The sequence below is a fragment of the Doryrhamphus excisus genome, chromosome 7, assembly GCF_030265055.1.
Source record: "Doryrhamphus excisus isolate RoL2022-K1 chromosome 7, RoL_Dexc_1.0, whole genome shotgun sequence".
Lineage (NCBI taxonomy): Eukaryota > Metazoa > Chordata > Actinopteri > Syngnathiformes > Syngnathidae > Doryrhamphus > Doryrhamphus excisus.
Window position 1 is genome coordinate 6,171,747 of NC_080472.1, and position 15,875 is coordinate 6,187,621.

General features: G+C 38.7%; 2 protein-coding genes across 3 annotated transcripts; both read left to right on the forward strand.

Annotated features, from left to right (window-relative positions):
* Nucleotides 1-86: 86 nt before the first annotated feature.
* shcbp1 (SHC SH2-domain binding protein 1) lies at nucleotides 87-10,973 on the forward strand. The gene is made up of 13 exons (XM_058077751.1): nucleotides 87-655; nucleotides 1,273-1,488; nucleotides 3,889-4,004; nucleotides 4,644-4,852; nucleotides 4,978-5,073; nucleotides 5,158-5,388; nucleotides 5,499-5,676; nucleotides 6,278-6,398; nucleotides 6,993-7,124; nucleotides 8,379-8,497; nucleotides 8,784-8,870; nucleotides 9,095-9,239; nucleotides 9,920-10,973. Exons 1-13 carry the CDS (start codon nucleotides 427-429, stop codon nucleotides 10,141-10,143), a joined length of 2,103 nt encoding a protein of 700 aa, XP_057933734.1. The 5' UTR covers nucleotides 87-426; the 3' UTR covers nucleotides 10,144-10,973.
* A 1,533-nt stretch (nucleotides 10,974-12,506) lies between these two features.
* On the forward strand, nucleotides 12,507-15,855 carry LOC131132271 (beta-1,3-galactosyltransferase 1-like). Of its 2 annotated transcripts, none has more exons than XM_058077748.1 (2): nucleotides 12,507-12,679; nucleotides 13,813-15,855. In XM_058077748.1, exons 1-2 carry the CDS (start codon nucleotides 12,630-12,632, stop codon nucleotides 14,894-14,896), a joined length of 1,134 nt encoding a protein of 377 aa, XP_057933731.1. In that variant the 5' UTR covers nucleotides 12,507-12,629; the 3' UTR covers nucleotides 14,897-15,855. The 2 variants fall into 2 exon arrangements, with proteins under 2 accessions (XP_057933731.1, XP_057933732.1); XM_058077749.1 differs by having other exon boundaries at nucleotides 13,816-15,852.
* The last annotated feature ends 20 nt before the right edge of the window (nucleotides 15,856-15,875 follow it).

Sequence of the window (15,875 nt, forward strand, 5' to 3'; positions counted from 1 at the left end):
TGCGTTTTTTTTACAAGAACTTTATTTACAAATTAAGGGAAATACAATATAGTGTAGTTTTATTCTAAAAACATTGGCGCAGTCGATTCATGCAGTTGAGCATGTACCAGAAATGGTGATGCCAATAGTATAGTGGCGACTTGAACAACAACTTAATTATAATGACGGAAGTATTTTTTATGACAGATAAAGAATCGTGATGATTTCGAATGTTGTCCACATCCCCTAATTATCAAATGAGAAATAGAAGAAAGGGCGGCAGATGTGGGTGGTGGTGGCTTATCTCGTGTATTTGTACTCCTATCCTGATGGTGGCGATAATGTCAACTGCCGCGCCATGAACTGCTCTACTTCGAACGGCGGTAATGTTTGAATAGATGGGCGTGAACAATTGATGTACAGTAGCTGTGTCAAGTTTTGCACCATATGATTTTAGTTAATCGAAATATATTTGATTGTCCGTGCGTGGTAAAATTGCAAATGGAGCAAGAAACGAATGCTAAGACACTAACTGGAAGTTCGCCTGATCAGGCTGAAAAGAAGAACGTCGTGTCAGACTTTCTTGTTGTTGATTTGGAATCGTTTGTCAAAGCGGAAGACCGGGACGCCTTTGGAAGTTCTGAAGCCGGGCATATTAATCGGGAAGTGACTCAAGGTATTCCATATATCTTCGTTTTTTGTAATATGTGATTTTTAATGAATGTTATGCCGTATATCGGTACACAGAGATACAGACAAATTATTACGGCCACAACGTATGAACTGTGCATAGCACATAGTAGCACTGAACTGTGCACTGTGCTTTACCAAGACTCAATACTTTATTATTTAATGTCAAATAAATAAATAATAACCTGTCAAATACAGTGCTGGTGTCTGAAAACACTGTTGTGGGGCTTTCCAAAGTGTGGCCTGGGGGGGCATTTATGGTCTACAGCTCCATTTTATTGAACCCCAAAGAATATTTTATGTAGAAATGAAACATAAAACATTTATGAGGGAGGATTATGACCACATTGAAAAGAGAAAACATTATATCGAATGTATCTCACTAACAGTTATATTTAGAAATATATTTAATAGATGGTTATATCTTGTCATACGCATCTTTTTAAAAAAGAGAGAAAGGGGCGTAGTGGCCTCTGCATCGTTTCATTTTAGATTAATCAGTCAGAAAAGTTAAATATTGTAAACTATCTTTGACCAGACTAACTTAAAAAGTACATGCATGTCTTTTATTCAACTATTTCTTTCTATTTTTCAATTTTACAGCTCTGTTCCAAAATGAAGGTCGAGAGAGTGATGAGGCTGGAAGTAATGGTGAAGATGAAGACAGTGGCACAAACCACTTCAACGTGGAAAAGACAGGGACGCAGCTTCAGCGATCCGAGCGCAGTGGAGGAAGTCATTCAAGTTTGCCAGACACTTTTCAGACAGGCCGCCTTCTGTTTTATGAGAGATTCAAAGCCTACCAGGACTACATCCTTGGTAAGAATCAGACTCACTGAACACTCACACAAACTGCGTAGAATGTCAAATATAATTTATATTCACATCCAGTCAATGAGGACGCATGGTGGCCACTGCTCCCTGGTTAGCATGTGGGCCACACAGTCAGGAGATCTGGAAGACCTGGGTCCGATTCCCCGCTTGGGATTTGAATTTGCATGTTCTCCATGTGCCTGCGTGGGTTTTCTCTGGGTACTTCGGTTTCCTCCGACATTCCAAAAATATGCATGTTAGGCTAATTGGCGACTCCAAATTGTCCATAGGTATGAATGTGAGTGTTTGTGCCCTGTGATTGGCTGGCCACCAGTCCAGGGTGTACCCGGTCTCTCAACCGAAGACAGCTGGGCTAGGCTCCAGCATACCAGTGACCCTAGTGAGGATAAGCGGTATAGAAAATGGATGGATCAATCCAGTCTGATTATTTGATGTATTCCATTCAACTGACCACACATTCATTCATTCCTTCATTTTCTACCGCTTATCCACACGAGGGTCGCGGGGGGTGCTGGAGCCTATCCCAGCTGTCTTCGGGCGAGAGGCCGGGTACACCTTGGACTGGTCGCCAGCCAATCACAGGGCACATATAGACAAACAACCATTCACACTCACATTCATACCTGTGGACAATGTGGAGTGGCCAATTAACCTAGCATGTTTTTGGAATGTGGGAGGAAGTACACTCCGGAGTACACGGAGAAAACCCACGCATGCACGGGGAGAACACGCAAACTCCACACAGAGATGCCCAAGGGTGCAATCAAATTCAAGTCTCCTCGCTGTGTGGCCTAGACGCTAACCACTAGGCACAGTGCAGTGGCTATTGTTTAATTAATGTAATGTTCCTGACTCTTAGTGGTTAATGCAGTAGAATACAATGCAATGGCGCGGAGAACACATATGTGCTTGATTTGATAAGCATGCACCAGAATCGCCTGTCTGCCCTGTTGGCACTTGCCCATGTGTGATCAGATAAAAGTACACGACCCAGCTTGTGTTGATGTTTACTTTGGGGGTATTCTGCAAAGCGAGTTTAGTGGGTTAGCAAGCTGTGTAAGTGTAAAACCGGACGTGCCTGTTCCTCAACAGGTCTCTTTTAAAGCAGCCGTATCACCATGGTATTAGGCTAAACTCATAACCAGTCCTGTGGGTCGGTCAGCTTTAATGGCAGGAACTTTAGTGTTAATGTATGAGTCCCTGTACCTCCTGCATGGTAATGGTAATGGTTTTATTTCATTTGAACATGCATCAGATTACAATTGAATGCATCCCATAATCAGTTCACAGTTCCACATGTCCAAAAGGAGTAGGAAGAAGCAAAGCTTATTAAATCCTACCCCTCCATCTGGTACTTTTACAATCAGTAACTGTTACATTTGTTCACTTCCTGCTTTCCTAATATAGTTTAAGTTTTTGTATTTTTTATGTTTTTAATTTTTACAATTTTTTTGTAATTTTATTTTTGTCACATACCGAAGTATGAGGTGATATGACCATAGTGTCGCTTACTGACAGTCAAAAAAAACATTCTTGTGGTCATTTTTTTGTGAGTGTTATGTCAATGTCATCACAGGACAATAGTAATGAATGTGATTATTGTGTTATTGTTATGAATATGTCGATTTATTGGCTTTGTGACTACATTTGTTTGAATCTGGTTTTCAGAACGTGTTCTGGTTGTGATGTCACAGCCAAGATGGCGGCAGTCAGAAAACTTGATGGGGGCTGTGTCAAAATCCGAATTTCATTTCAATCGTATTATATAGTTGCCAGTTAAATGTTTTATGAAGTGAGTATGTTTGTTTTATTTGTTTTTTTTTTCAAACTTTTTAGGTGTCATGAGAACCTTAAGCTACTCTAAGTTCTTGGAGGGGATTCACATTAGTTAAATATTAGTTAAACATATTTTGCCTTGTGTCAGGTTGGATTGTTCACAGGAAGAGGAAAAATTTGCATTATTTGATTTTAATTATTGATATGTGTCCTATGCTGAGAAGTTTGTATGCAAGTCTAGACAGGCTTCCCATGCAACCAGTCCAGGGTGTACCCCACCTCTTGCCCTGAAGACATCTGGGATAGGCTCCAGCACACCCCGCGACCCTAGTGAGGATAAGCAGCATCGAAAATAGATGGATAGATTTTCAAATACCAAAATAATTGTCGATGAATTGGATAAATGGTGAATCATTGAATTATCAATGAATTGTTGCAACTCTAATGATACACCTATATTTACTGAGGCTGGATAAAGTATGGCATTTTGAAATGTCAAATCCGCAGGAACCCTGTTTTGAGGTCGGACCTACCTACAAGCACAGCTTTCGAAATGTGTAAAGCTAAAATAACGTCACAAGTTCTCATGCCCGTGTTTTGTATGATTAGGTGACTGCAAGCCCTCAGAAGTCAAGACCTTCATAGCTGATTACTTGAAGAAAGTCGTGTTGTCATCTGGTTGGCAAGCTGTCTGGGCCACTGATTTATTCGATGTCCTGGTGGAGGTAATTTCATAGACTGCTATCAATTACAAGTGGCAACAAATTTCCCTAAAATGCTTAAATGCATGCTACGGTCCTCCACGTTCCATGTTCTGGAACTGTGATAAAGGCTACTAAAATTTATAAAATATTATGCCTTTATTCATTTTTACTTTGTCCTCTTGCTCATTTGGTTTAGACTTATTTGTCCTCCCTGGACAACCATCACACAATTTTTCAAGAGGAGAAATGAACAGATTAATTAGAGTTAAGGGTTTTAATTTTGAAGACATTTCTGAAACAACTGTAATGTTAAAATGCAAACAGCTGGATCTTTTATTTGTTCAAGTTTTTAAATATTGTAAATCAAAAGTACAATTCAATTGCTAAATTAGCCTTTATTGCTACAAACACGCACAAAAGTCCTGAAAATTGATACCCCTGATTACCAGTTCCAATTCCCAGGTATTCGTTATCAGTACCGTATGGGTTGAAATGTGAAAGGTCTTAATAACACGACAAGATGGACACCATATTGTATGCTAACCAGAGAATGCCACGAAAACTGAGGCAAACTTGTAGCAAAGTTTTCTACGTTAACCAAAAACACGCTAACCAAGGCTCCACTGCAGACAAACTAACCAACATAGGTCATTATTTCAGGTTCATGATGCAGACCTGAGTGATCTAAAAGCTTTTGTGAAGCTTGTGCTTCCTTTAAAATGTGAGGCGAGAGGATGTGAAGTCAACGAGGAAACCATGGCTGCTCTGCTGGAGGCAACTCAGCACAAAGTGCCCCTAATTGAACTTCAGGTGGTGTATGATGAGTCTGGGGACTTTGACCAGACCGCCCTAGGTCTTGAGCACCTCAGGTATGGCTTTTTTTTTCACAGGTGTCATATTTCATAGAAATCTTCATCTTACATTGTAAAAGGACTTGCAATTTCTGATACACAGCAGTTGCTTTCTTGAACGACTCTTACCATTGCATTTTCAGATTTTTCTACAAGCATGTCTGGAGGCGTTGGGATGAAGAAGATGAGGATGATGATTTTGACTATTTTGTCCGTTGTGTTGAGCCTCGTCTAAGACTGTGAGTGCCTCTGGTATGTTATTATTGTTAAATGTTAAATGGATAAGTATTTATAAATCGTGTTTTTAATTTGTCTTGCCACAGTCACTATGACATTTTAGAGGAAAGAGTTCCAGCAGGTCTTGTGTCAGAATATAAGACGGTACTGGAAAACTGCGAACAATGCTTCCAGGAGTTTTCGGTGCTGCGCAGCAGCCTAGGCAATGATTCAGACTCTGAGCTGGATAATGTTTCAATGGTGGAGGGCCTGAAGCTCAATGACCAGTTGGAAACATTCAAACGCAAGTTGAACATCATTGAGAATCCATTGTTAAGGTAAGTGATGTTTTTGTCTTTAAACACACACATTGCTGTTACTATTTCACCAATTAACACTTTGAACCTCTTAATCCATTCAATTATTTCTTTATTTTTTACAAATGAAGGTATGTGCTTGGCTACAAAGGTAATGCTCGTCACCAGTTCATCCAAAGTCGTGGGCAAAGAGAATCGGGCATCAAGGTGGCCCATGTGGTCACAGCATCCTGCACGACCAATCAGCTCCTCTCCCTCCTCAATGACAGGCTTCTATCTCACTTTTCGTCAGAAGACACTGAAATCCAAGTACGTACTTGACACTTATGTGTGTGGACTCACACTATGCTAATTGTACCGTGCTTGGGCCCACTTCACACCTAAAGTCTGGCACGTTTGACTCAAGTGCACTGATTCGTGCTCACTTTCACTTCTCTTGGCACAATTGGAATAAGTGGGCCAACTGCACATGCCTATGCAACACGCTCATACTCGTTTACGCCTGTAAGGCAGGGGTGTCCAAACTGCGGCTTGACGGCCATTTTCAGACTGCATCTAATTTTTTATTGGCACTCAGTATATTGTAAAAGTAAAATAAATTCATTATTCATAAGATATACACACGTCCTTTGTTTTTTTGTGGTTAATTGATTCCACACCCGGCTGCAATTAGTGAATTTCCGTGAAGTAGGATTCAGGATATGCTGTCTGATGAAAATAAATCTATCAAGATAATACTGGATTATAGATACTGTAGATTGACTTACTGCAATACTTACTTAATCCACTGACAGCTATTAAGGTGTTACAACAGCATGTTCACACAATATACACGTGTGCAGAAATTTCTGGCGGTGAATTTCTCCAAATGTAACTTTTTTTTTCTTTGTGTATGTTTTTGTCTGCGTAGTTCCATAGCGACCCTGTTTCAGCGGTGGATTCATGCCATCAGGGTGACATGGTCTTTGTCCTCCCAGGAGTGTATAGTGTTACCAGCTGCATCTTCCTTCCGGACTCCATCACTATAGAGGGTATGTGGTATCCTGATTCTGATACTTAAAAAAAGTCTGATCACACCATACAGGACTATATAATAAAAAGCACCATGTAATAATTAGAATTTTAAAAATACATAGACTGCATCTGATGGAGAGCCACATGGTGCATTCTTCACAGCAGATAAATATTGATATGATTATTAGGAGGTAAATCCTTACAAAATCATACTTATACCATACCTTATCCCATATCTTGTGGGAAACATTCTCAGTGGCATATTAAACAAATAACAGGTCCAATTAAATCACTCTCTGATGGAGCTACACTTAACACCCAACTTCTGATGTGCTACTAGTACTTAGCTACATATAAAAACAAAAATAACTTGCTTTAAAAAGGCCCACACAAAAAAAGAGTGGTGTTGGTGAACTAATTTCGTGACGGAATCTTGTAATGTGGCTCAAGGGTTCTGAAACTCTGTATTATGCAGAAAACAGAAAAACAGAACAGAAAAGGGTCGCTGTTTGGTTGATCTCTTTTGCCCTATTTGAGTCATGTGCTAATTGCTGTCTAAATGACCCGAGTAAAGTTTGTTGCATATGTGCTTTTGTCTGTTTTTCTGCCAGGATTTGGGCTCCCTGATGATGTGGTGATTGAGAAGAAACACAGTGGGGACTCTTTCATTGAGTCCACAGGAGCTGATGTCCAAATTTCCAACATCAAATTCATTCAGAATGAAGCTATTGAGGGTATTTTATGTGAGTATTCAGTTTAATAACTGGAAGCATGGATTTCCTGCTTCCTGCCCAAACTGTCACACTCCCAAGATTGGTCACACTCCCAAGCTCTCCCGAGGACCTTCAGACAGCTGCCAAGCTCGTTTTGTCTGATTACTTATACAAAATAAACAGTTTGAACACTGAAACATTGTTATTTACAGCTAGCTCTTCTGACTCAACACGACCAAATAACGTTTAAAAGGTGTTGGAATTGACTTGACTTGTTCACTAAACACAGTGTTGGTCACGTTACTTTAAAAAAGTAATTAGTTATAGTTAGTTACTAGTTACTTCTCAAAAAAAGTAGCTGAGTTACTCCACTACAAAAGTAACTAGTCACCAGTAAAAGTAACTATTGCATTACCTGAAGACACAATTTTACTAAACCTTCGCCAATCCTCATTGCTTATGTGGTTATCTCACCCCCTCCCTTGTCACTATGCAACACTCTCACTGCGCTGCAGATTAGTTATGAAGTCAGTGATATATTTTTGGCGGCTTCAGTAATGGGGTGTCAAATGATAACGGCGTTATGCTGACAGTAAAAGTAATTAGTTAGATTACCAGTTACTGAAAAAAGTAACAGAGTTAGTAATGCCATTTATTTAAACGCCGTTATTCTCATCACTGACTAAACAGTCCCATAGTTTTCTCTTGCTGGAGGGAAATCATCAACTCCAACCACTTCTGCCTGATACTTGCCTCTTTAGATAAGTTAGCTTTCCCTCACACCCAAACAAACATTTTCTAGATTGCTCCATGCTAACACTGTGAAATCTTCGTCAAAAGAGTACATGCCCATATAAGGCAGTCCAGGTTGACGACAGTTGAACTAGGTGTTAGGAAAATCTCTGCATCCAAAACTTTTTTTTTCATGGCTTACTTCCAAATGCGCAAACCTCTTATTTGACGCATTGGCATGGTTTAACACGAGAATACAACATTTATAGGTCAGAAAAGTGGAAAAGCATAATAGGTTCTCTTTACGGATTAGATTAGATTTATCATTGTTCAGTCGCACACAATACATATTTAAATCTTAAATATGCCTCACACAGTTATTACACACATTTAAAGTATAAAATTTACTCACTGCTAATGAATGATAATGTAAAATGATCAACGAAACACATGAAGTCACATTTTAGCCAGTCACGACACACAACAATGGTGCGTTAAAGGATCAAACATGTTTCTGACCACAAAACTTTTATTTTTTTTATTTTTAACCAGGTGTGCGAAAGGGCTACCTGTCCATGGAAAATTGTGTGCTCCAGTGTGAGACGGCTGGTGTTGTTGTCCAAACATCTGCTCAGCTCAGTATGAAAATGTGTGATCTATATGGATCCAAGGTGATTGGAGTTCTGAAAATAATACTATTCAAAATGATGCTGGAGAGCCATCTGCTTAGCTATTCAGACAGTTTTCAAACACATTTTCTCTGTACTTAGTACTGGTAAAAGTAACAACAGTTAGTAATTATAGTAAGTGAATGTGTTTAACCTCTACTGCTATCACTGTTCATGCTCATTGTTTTGAAATGTTTTGGTTTGTAATAATCAACAGTTAATCATTTAACAGTTAATGATAATATGTGATAAATATATATGAAAAATGATAATAATGTAATCTCTGCAGGGGGCCGGTATTGAGATTTCACGTAGCAGTGTTTGCACTCTGGTTGGCAATGGCATTCACCACTGCAAGGATGGCATTCTCATCAAGGTACAATACAAAGGGGGCTTTTAATCATTCATTTGTACCCTTCTTTTTCCAGGGTGGATTATATAGATGTGTGTGTGTGTGTGTGTGTGTGTATATATATACATATATATATATATATATATATACTGTAATGCAATCACTCCTCATGCATGTGAGATAAGATAATGCTCACAAAATTCATCAACCTTGGATTGTTTCACGTTGTATATTTTCATGCTTTATAGGACTTTGCAGATGAGGTGAATGCGATCCCTTCAATTACCATGGAAAACAATGTGATTCACAACAACGAGGGTTATGGCGTGATTCTTGTGAAACCCTCGCACCGTCAAGACAGGAATGTTACGCTTGACAAATGCGTTTACAAAGGTAAAGAGTAGATGGTACTCCATTGGAGACTGGTCATTCAATTACAGTGGAACCTTGGTTAGTATCATGAAGCTGTTCCAGAAGGATAGACTCCAGCCCAAATGTACTCTAAAACAAATCAATTTTCCCATAAAAGTAAAGTAAATCCAACAAATGATGAATGAAATGGATAAATGAACATCTTATGTTACATTGTTTTGCATCGCAGTGGACTTTGTCAGCGCATATAAACATTGTGGAACATAACAATGGCGACAGGCGACAGCCATACAATGGGAGAGAGAGTAATGCAGAGAGATTGTGAGGTCTTTTTTTCACGGAGGCATTCTTGTGATGCTAATGTACACTATTGAACTCATATTGTTGTGGGAAGTCTTTACTTCAGTGGCCCCACCAACTAAGCGGAATTTTGTTCATCACTGAAATCCAACCAGAACGCTGCTCACGGGTTGCACTACACTGCTGATGAGGATGTCATACAACTTAATTAATTAATAACACAACAAGCCATATTGTACTCTCGCCAGAGAATTGTATGCAAACCTAGGCAACATTTTTAGCGTAAATTTTTGGCGTTAACCAAAAAACACTAACCGGGACATATGCTGACTGAGGTTCCACTACGTTCATTTTAACCGCAAATAGGTGTTATGTTCTCATCAATTATCTTCCTCGTCTAGATGATGGCACCGGACACCCAGTTGCCGCACCAAGCCAGACGACAAACTTGGATGTTCCACCCGAGTTGACAGAGAACAGTCATCACACAGAATCAGCCAGGAAATGGCACACATCATGTAGTGTAAGTCTGCAAGACCTGATTTCTCACCAGGTATTTGTCTCTATCCATGGCAACCAGTTCAGACGCAATGGCATTGGCGACTTTGGCACATTTTTATACTAACAAATCCACATAATAAAAATATTAATGCACCTAATAACTTTTACCTATTAGGATTTATCTTTTTAGAAGATTGACTGTTTAATGGTCAATTCAAACGTTTAAATCTGTAAAAGAAAAATGTATCTAAACAAGGTTGAGCTCTGCCAAGACCAGTGTAAAACATATACCGGTGAGCCCCGGTTTACCGTTTTGTGGTTATGGACGTGTTCCCATAAATTAAATAAAAATGTTATTTTGGTCTGCAAGCACAAGACTCACTTACCGAATAAGGTGGAAGACTATGTAAGGGTGAAGATGGTATTATAATATCTACTCGGATGCTGGAAGGATGACAAGGACATGCTCCATCAACAACCTCTGTAATGCGATCCTCGTCTTACGCACGCACACATACACACACAGGACACATGTCACAAAACAGTTGAAAATCACAAAACCCTTTTACACAGCACTTCACTCCCAGGTCCCTACAGGATCTTTGAGCATGTGAAAAAATCTGCTCTTTTGTAAGCAACAGTAATGACTTAGCATGTAATGTTTTTTTGTTCTTTTTTTGGTTTACTGTTACATTTATTTCATGTATTAAGTGTTTTTATTACTGTTTTATTTCCATCCTGTCTTACATGTGCAGTGGAACTGATTTAAGTGTTAATTCGGGTATATGTTTCGACTTACAATGGGTCATAGGTCTTGTAAACCAAGGACCACCTGTATATGAATGTTCAAATATGAACACATCTATAAAGATATTTTATTAATATAATAAAATAAGTGTCTGTCTGATAGGGGAAATAAATGTATTCTTTTGCACTGCTATTTACTCACTGACTTGTCACTTTGGAGTTAGATTAGTTTTTTTTATTACTCGGTGTTTATTGTGGTTCAGCGTTAGATTTTTCCCATACCTCGGTTTTCATCATTAATTTGTCTGGTTGAAATATCAAGGACATTCTTCTCTTGGGAAATCATGTCATTCTATTTAATCAGTTCCAGAAAAACAAAAGATATAATCAACAGTTACATTTCTATAGAGAGTACTGTAATTCTAGTTTAGTTGCAGGAAACAATGTGAAATAATTAAAAATGAGGAATGGATGGAACCTATTGTTGATGTTGATGTCCTGTACATCTTGGTGAGATTGAATTCAATTGTGTTTCTTATCTTATTGATCACATTGCTGCCACTCACAGCATTATCACGGGTTATTTAGCAGTCGTGCTCAATAATCATAATAAATCCTGCACAGGATTTTGCAGGACAAACGTCCGTTTTAGTTTGTTTATTGTATGAAAAACAAAGTAAAATGTTAGAAATGATGTTTGCCAAATCATACAAAAACCATGCAGTACGAAAACCGAGGTTTGACTGTATTTGTCGTTCCACATAGTGACAGTTATCGGTTCTTTTATCCTTTTATAAAATATGTATCTTGTACCACATAGCGCCTTGGTACTTTAAAATATTGATAATGTTTATGCAAACAGCCACCCTCTGGACTGAAATCACTTCTCTTGGAAATTAATTAATTCATCAATATACACTACCGGTCAAAAATTTAAAAACACCCCAATTTCTGTAGAGGAAAAACCTACATTTACTACATAAAACCGACCCCCCTCATTATTTAAAAGTTAAGTTATTTTTAGTAAAATGATATCCTGAAGAGATAAAGGAATAGTTGGGATTTTTTGACATTAAGTTGTATGACATCCGCTTCAGCAGTGTAAGTCCATCAACAGCAACTTGGTCATGTGAGCCCAGTTGTGGTTGGTTTTTGTTGATTACACTGTTGAGGGGTATGTCATACAACTTCATGTACAAAAAACTATCCCTTTAAGAGAGGAAAGGAACGCTTTCCCGATAAATGCTCTTCAAATAAATGATGAAGTGTATGGTACCCATTACGTATGTCATTGTACGGTCATATCACCTCGTACTTTGGTACGGGACAAAAATAAATCAATAAAAAAACTTAAACTATATTAGGAAAGCAGGAAGTGAACAAATGTAACAGTTACTGATTGTAAAAGTACCAGATGGAGGGGTAGGATTTAATAAGCTTTGCTTCTTCCTACTCCTTTTGGACATGTGGAACTGGGAACTGATTATGGGATGCATTCAATTGTAATCTGATGCATGTTCAAATGAAATAAAAGCATTACCATTACAACATTTTCCAGCGTACCGAGTGCATTCCATGACAAAGAGCCCCATCTCAATCCTAGTGATGTCCCTGCTACAAAACATCATAAGTCAGCTATTTGCTCCACACCCCCAAGCAGAGGTGCATGCATTGACACGCATGCACATTTCTTCCAACATGTTTTAGCAAGTGTTGTTCATGCAATAAGAAGGCAACAGCTCTGAGGACAGATGAGTTAGTTGACCTCAGACTATTTATTATTATTCTATTTTGGATAGACGAGGAGGGGCAAACAAAGGTTGAACTTTTCAGTGGAGCTTGTGTTTTTTCTCTACTTTGGAAATGGACCTTCATCGTGAGGAGAGCATGGACATGCAAGAGAGTTGTGAAAGGTGTGTATTGTATTCAGTCAAAATGGAACATTGTTAAACATTTTATCATGTCACCTAGCTTTGCTACCGAACCACTACTTATCACCTCCCTAATGACAGCAGACATGGGAAAGGAGTGGACCAAGGGTGTCTAATGTCCACATGCATAACCTGCATTTTCATGGGAAATCCTGCCCATAAAATTAACCACTGTGAAAGAGGATTGAAAGGGAATAAAGTAACCGCAATAAAAATGAAGTAAAATACAAATGTAAGGCAGAAGACGCATTCTAATTGATTACCACCATTATTGCATTATTTTTAACAGCCCTGGAAGTTATTTAATACAATGCATAAACATATTTATAAACACCTGTCTGTTTCTAAAGATGCATAAATCTTTAAGTCTTTATAAACAGACAGGTTCATTAAAAAATGTATGAGGTCGCTAGCCATAACGTTTCACGGCTTCACTCCGTCATGTTTTTTTCAAAAATATATTAATAATAATTAATAAAATACTGTCACTCAGTTAAAATATTTGGTTTCATTGCATTTTGTCCATAGTTAACTTAGTTAATTAGTCACATTTTAATCAATAATGAGTAGGGGAACTCCTTGTAGTAAACGATTTGAATTGTAACTACAGTAATAATTACAAAGGCTGCCAGGTCCTACTGAAGGTGTCACAAGTGTTGTGAAGTAAGAAAACTTTTTCTAGTTTAATGTCAGTAATAACTTCCTTCAGCCAACTATTTTGGGGGGGGTGTTACCATTTGTTTCCGAGTGTTTAGTTTTTATCTACAGTTATAGTAAGTAGGGATGTAAATCTCTTTGTGGTAAATAATCTGATACTCAACTAAAACAATAACTACATCAAAATGTAAGTAAAGAAATGTAAATTTTATTTACATTATAAATTATTTTATTATTTATTTTTTATTTACTATTATTATTATTAATTTATTCAAAAAATAATTACAGTTACAAATCCCACAGTTGTTGCATGTTTAATGTCAGCAGTGTTTTGTCACACTTTGCTTCACAGTACTTGAAGGCACCATCTTGTTGATATGTGTGTTGATTATGTTACACATATCAAACAAGACTCATTTGACAGATCAATCTAACTGACCCTTTCTCTTTCGGCTCAGCAGACATGCAGCCCCACAAAGGAGGTGTTGGGGTGGAAGACGACGCCGCTCTCTTTTTTTTATTCTGGCATTGTCAGTACTTTTATTTTGCTGCAGCAGAAACATGGAGGACTTTGCATTTAACTGGATACCTAAATTGTTAATGCAATATAGGGCAAGCAAATGTTCACAAAATGAAATGTTTCTCAATGTTTCAACAAACAACATTTCCATTATTGGAGTTACTTCTGAAATGTCTTCAGTTATTCAAAGTCCATACATCGTGGCATACCCCCATGAGTATCACTTCATTATAAATGAGCCAAAAAAATGTGAAGATCAGAAATCTTTTTTGGTTCTCATGGTTCCTGTGGCGCCTCACAACAGGCGACAGCGTGACATCATCCGCAGGACCTGGGGTGGCAGTGGGGTGGTTTTGGGCAAAGTGGTAACTGTCCTTTTCTTGTTGGGGCTCCATACTGGAGAACCGGTGCCACATATGGAAGAAGATCTGCAGCAAGAGAGCATCAAGCACCAGGACCTCATCCAGAGCAATTTCCAGGACTGCTACAATAACCTGACCATCAAAACCATGGTGATGCTTGAGTGGCTCAACTTCTATTGCTCTGAAGTCTCTTATGCCATGAAGATTGATTCTGATATCTTCCTCAATGTGCCAAATTTAATTACCATGTTGCTGAATGCTCCAAAGACAAACTACATGACTGGTCTTGTGGCTAGAGAAGCAGCCGTCCAAAGAACTCACACCTCCAAGTGGTACCTACCAGTGGATGTTTACCCGAAACCTCAGTACCCGCGTTACGCTTTGGGTCTGGCATATGCACTGTCTTTGGACCTGCCGAAAAAGCTTTTAGAGGCTTCAAGGCACGTCAAAGCCATTTACATTGAGGATGTGTACTTGGGCTTGTGCATGGAATACTTGGACATCCCTCTCACAGACCCTCCGAATTGTGATTCCTTCCAGGTCTTTCCTGTGCCGTACAATCGCTGTTCTTATTCCAGACTAGTTGCCACCACTTTGGATGATAATACTGATCTTCTGTGGGTTTGGAAAGACTTTAATCAAACAGGGGGTTCCTGCTGATCAGCCTAAATACAACTTGCACTGTTATGTTGTCTTACTGTTTAATGTCTTGTCACCCATTTTGGACCATTTCTGTTCTGGAATAGAAGCCTGTCCCATCTGACTTTGCACCAAAGGCAGATTACACCCCGGACTGGTGCCAGACATCTATTACTGATGTAGATTAAACATTTAACATCTGCACATAAACCCACAATTATCTTTTTGTCAGACCGGCAATTATGTTTTGAGCATGATGCATGATGAAAATTCTGACTTGCAAATAGCACTTCCTATAAGAGTAGCTGTCAACCTTAACAGCAGTGGCACAACCAGATTTTTTCTTTGGAGTGGCTAAGATGATACCATTATTCACATACCAGAAATGTCTAGATGGCCAGCCATCAAAGTATGTAATGGTGATGGTAATGGTTTTATTTCATTTGAACATGCATCAGGTTACAATTGAATGCATCCCATAATCAGTTCCCAGTTCCACATGTCCAAAAGGAGTAGGAAGAAGCAAAGCTTATTAAATCCTACCCCTCCATCTGGTACTTTTACAATCAGTAACTGTTACATTTGTTCACTTCCTGCTTTCCTAATATAGTTTAAGTTTTTTTTGTCACGTACCAAAGTATGAGGTGATATGACCATACAATGACATAATGGGTACCATAGTAGTTTATCGCACCAACAAAATTCCTTTGTGCCATCTGATCTGCATGTTGCCACAAGACGTTGCAGGTTTTGTTTACATCACATGTAATAACTATGTGGGTGGAGTGGGAGCAGGGAAGTGAAGAAAGAGAAGGTGATGTGCGTGTTTTTTTAAATAGAATTGTTTTTCATGTACCATTGCTATTACTTGGTATTTTTACATTTTTGGTGTTGGTTGGTAGCTGGTACAGTAGATGGCGGTATGCACAGAAGAAGTTCGTTGCGACCAGTCATGACCACGAAGAAGACGAAGAAGCCGAAGAACACGCCCCCCCAAAAC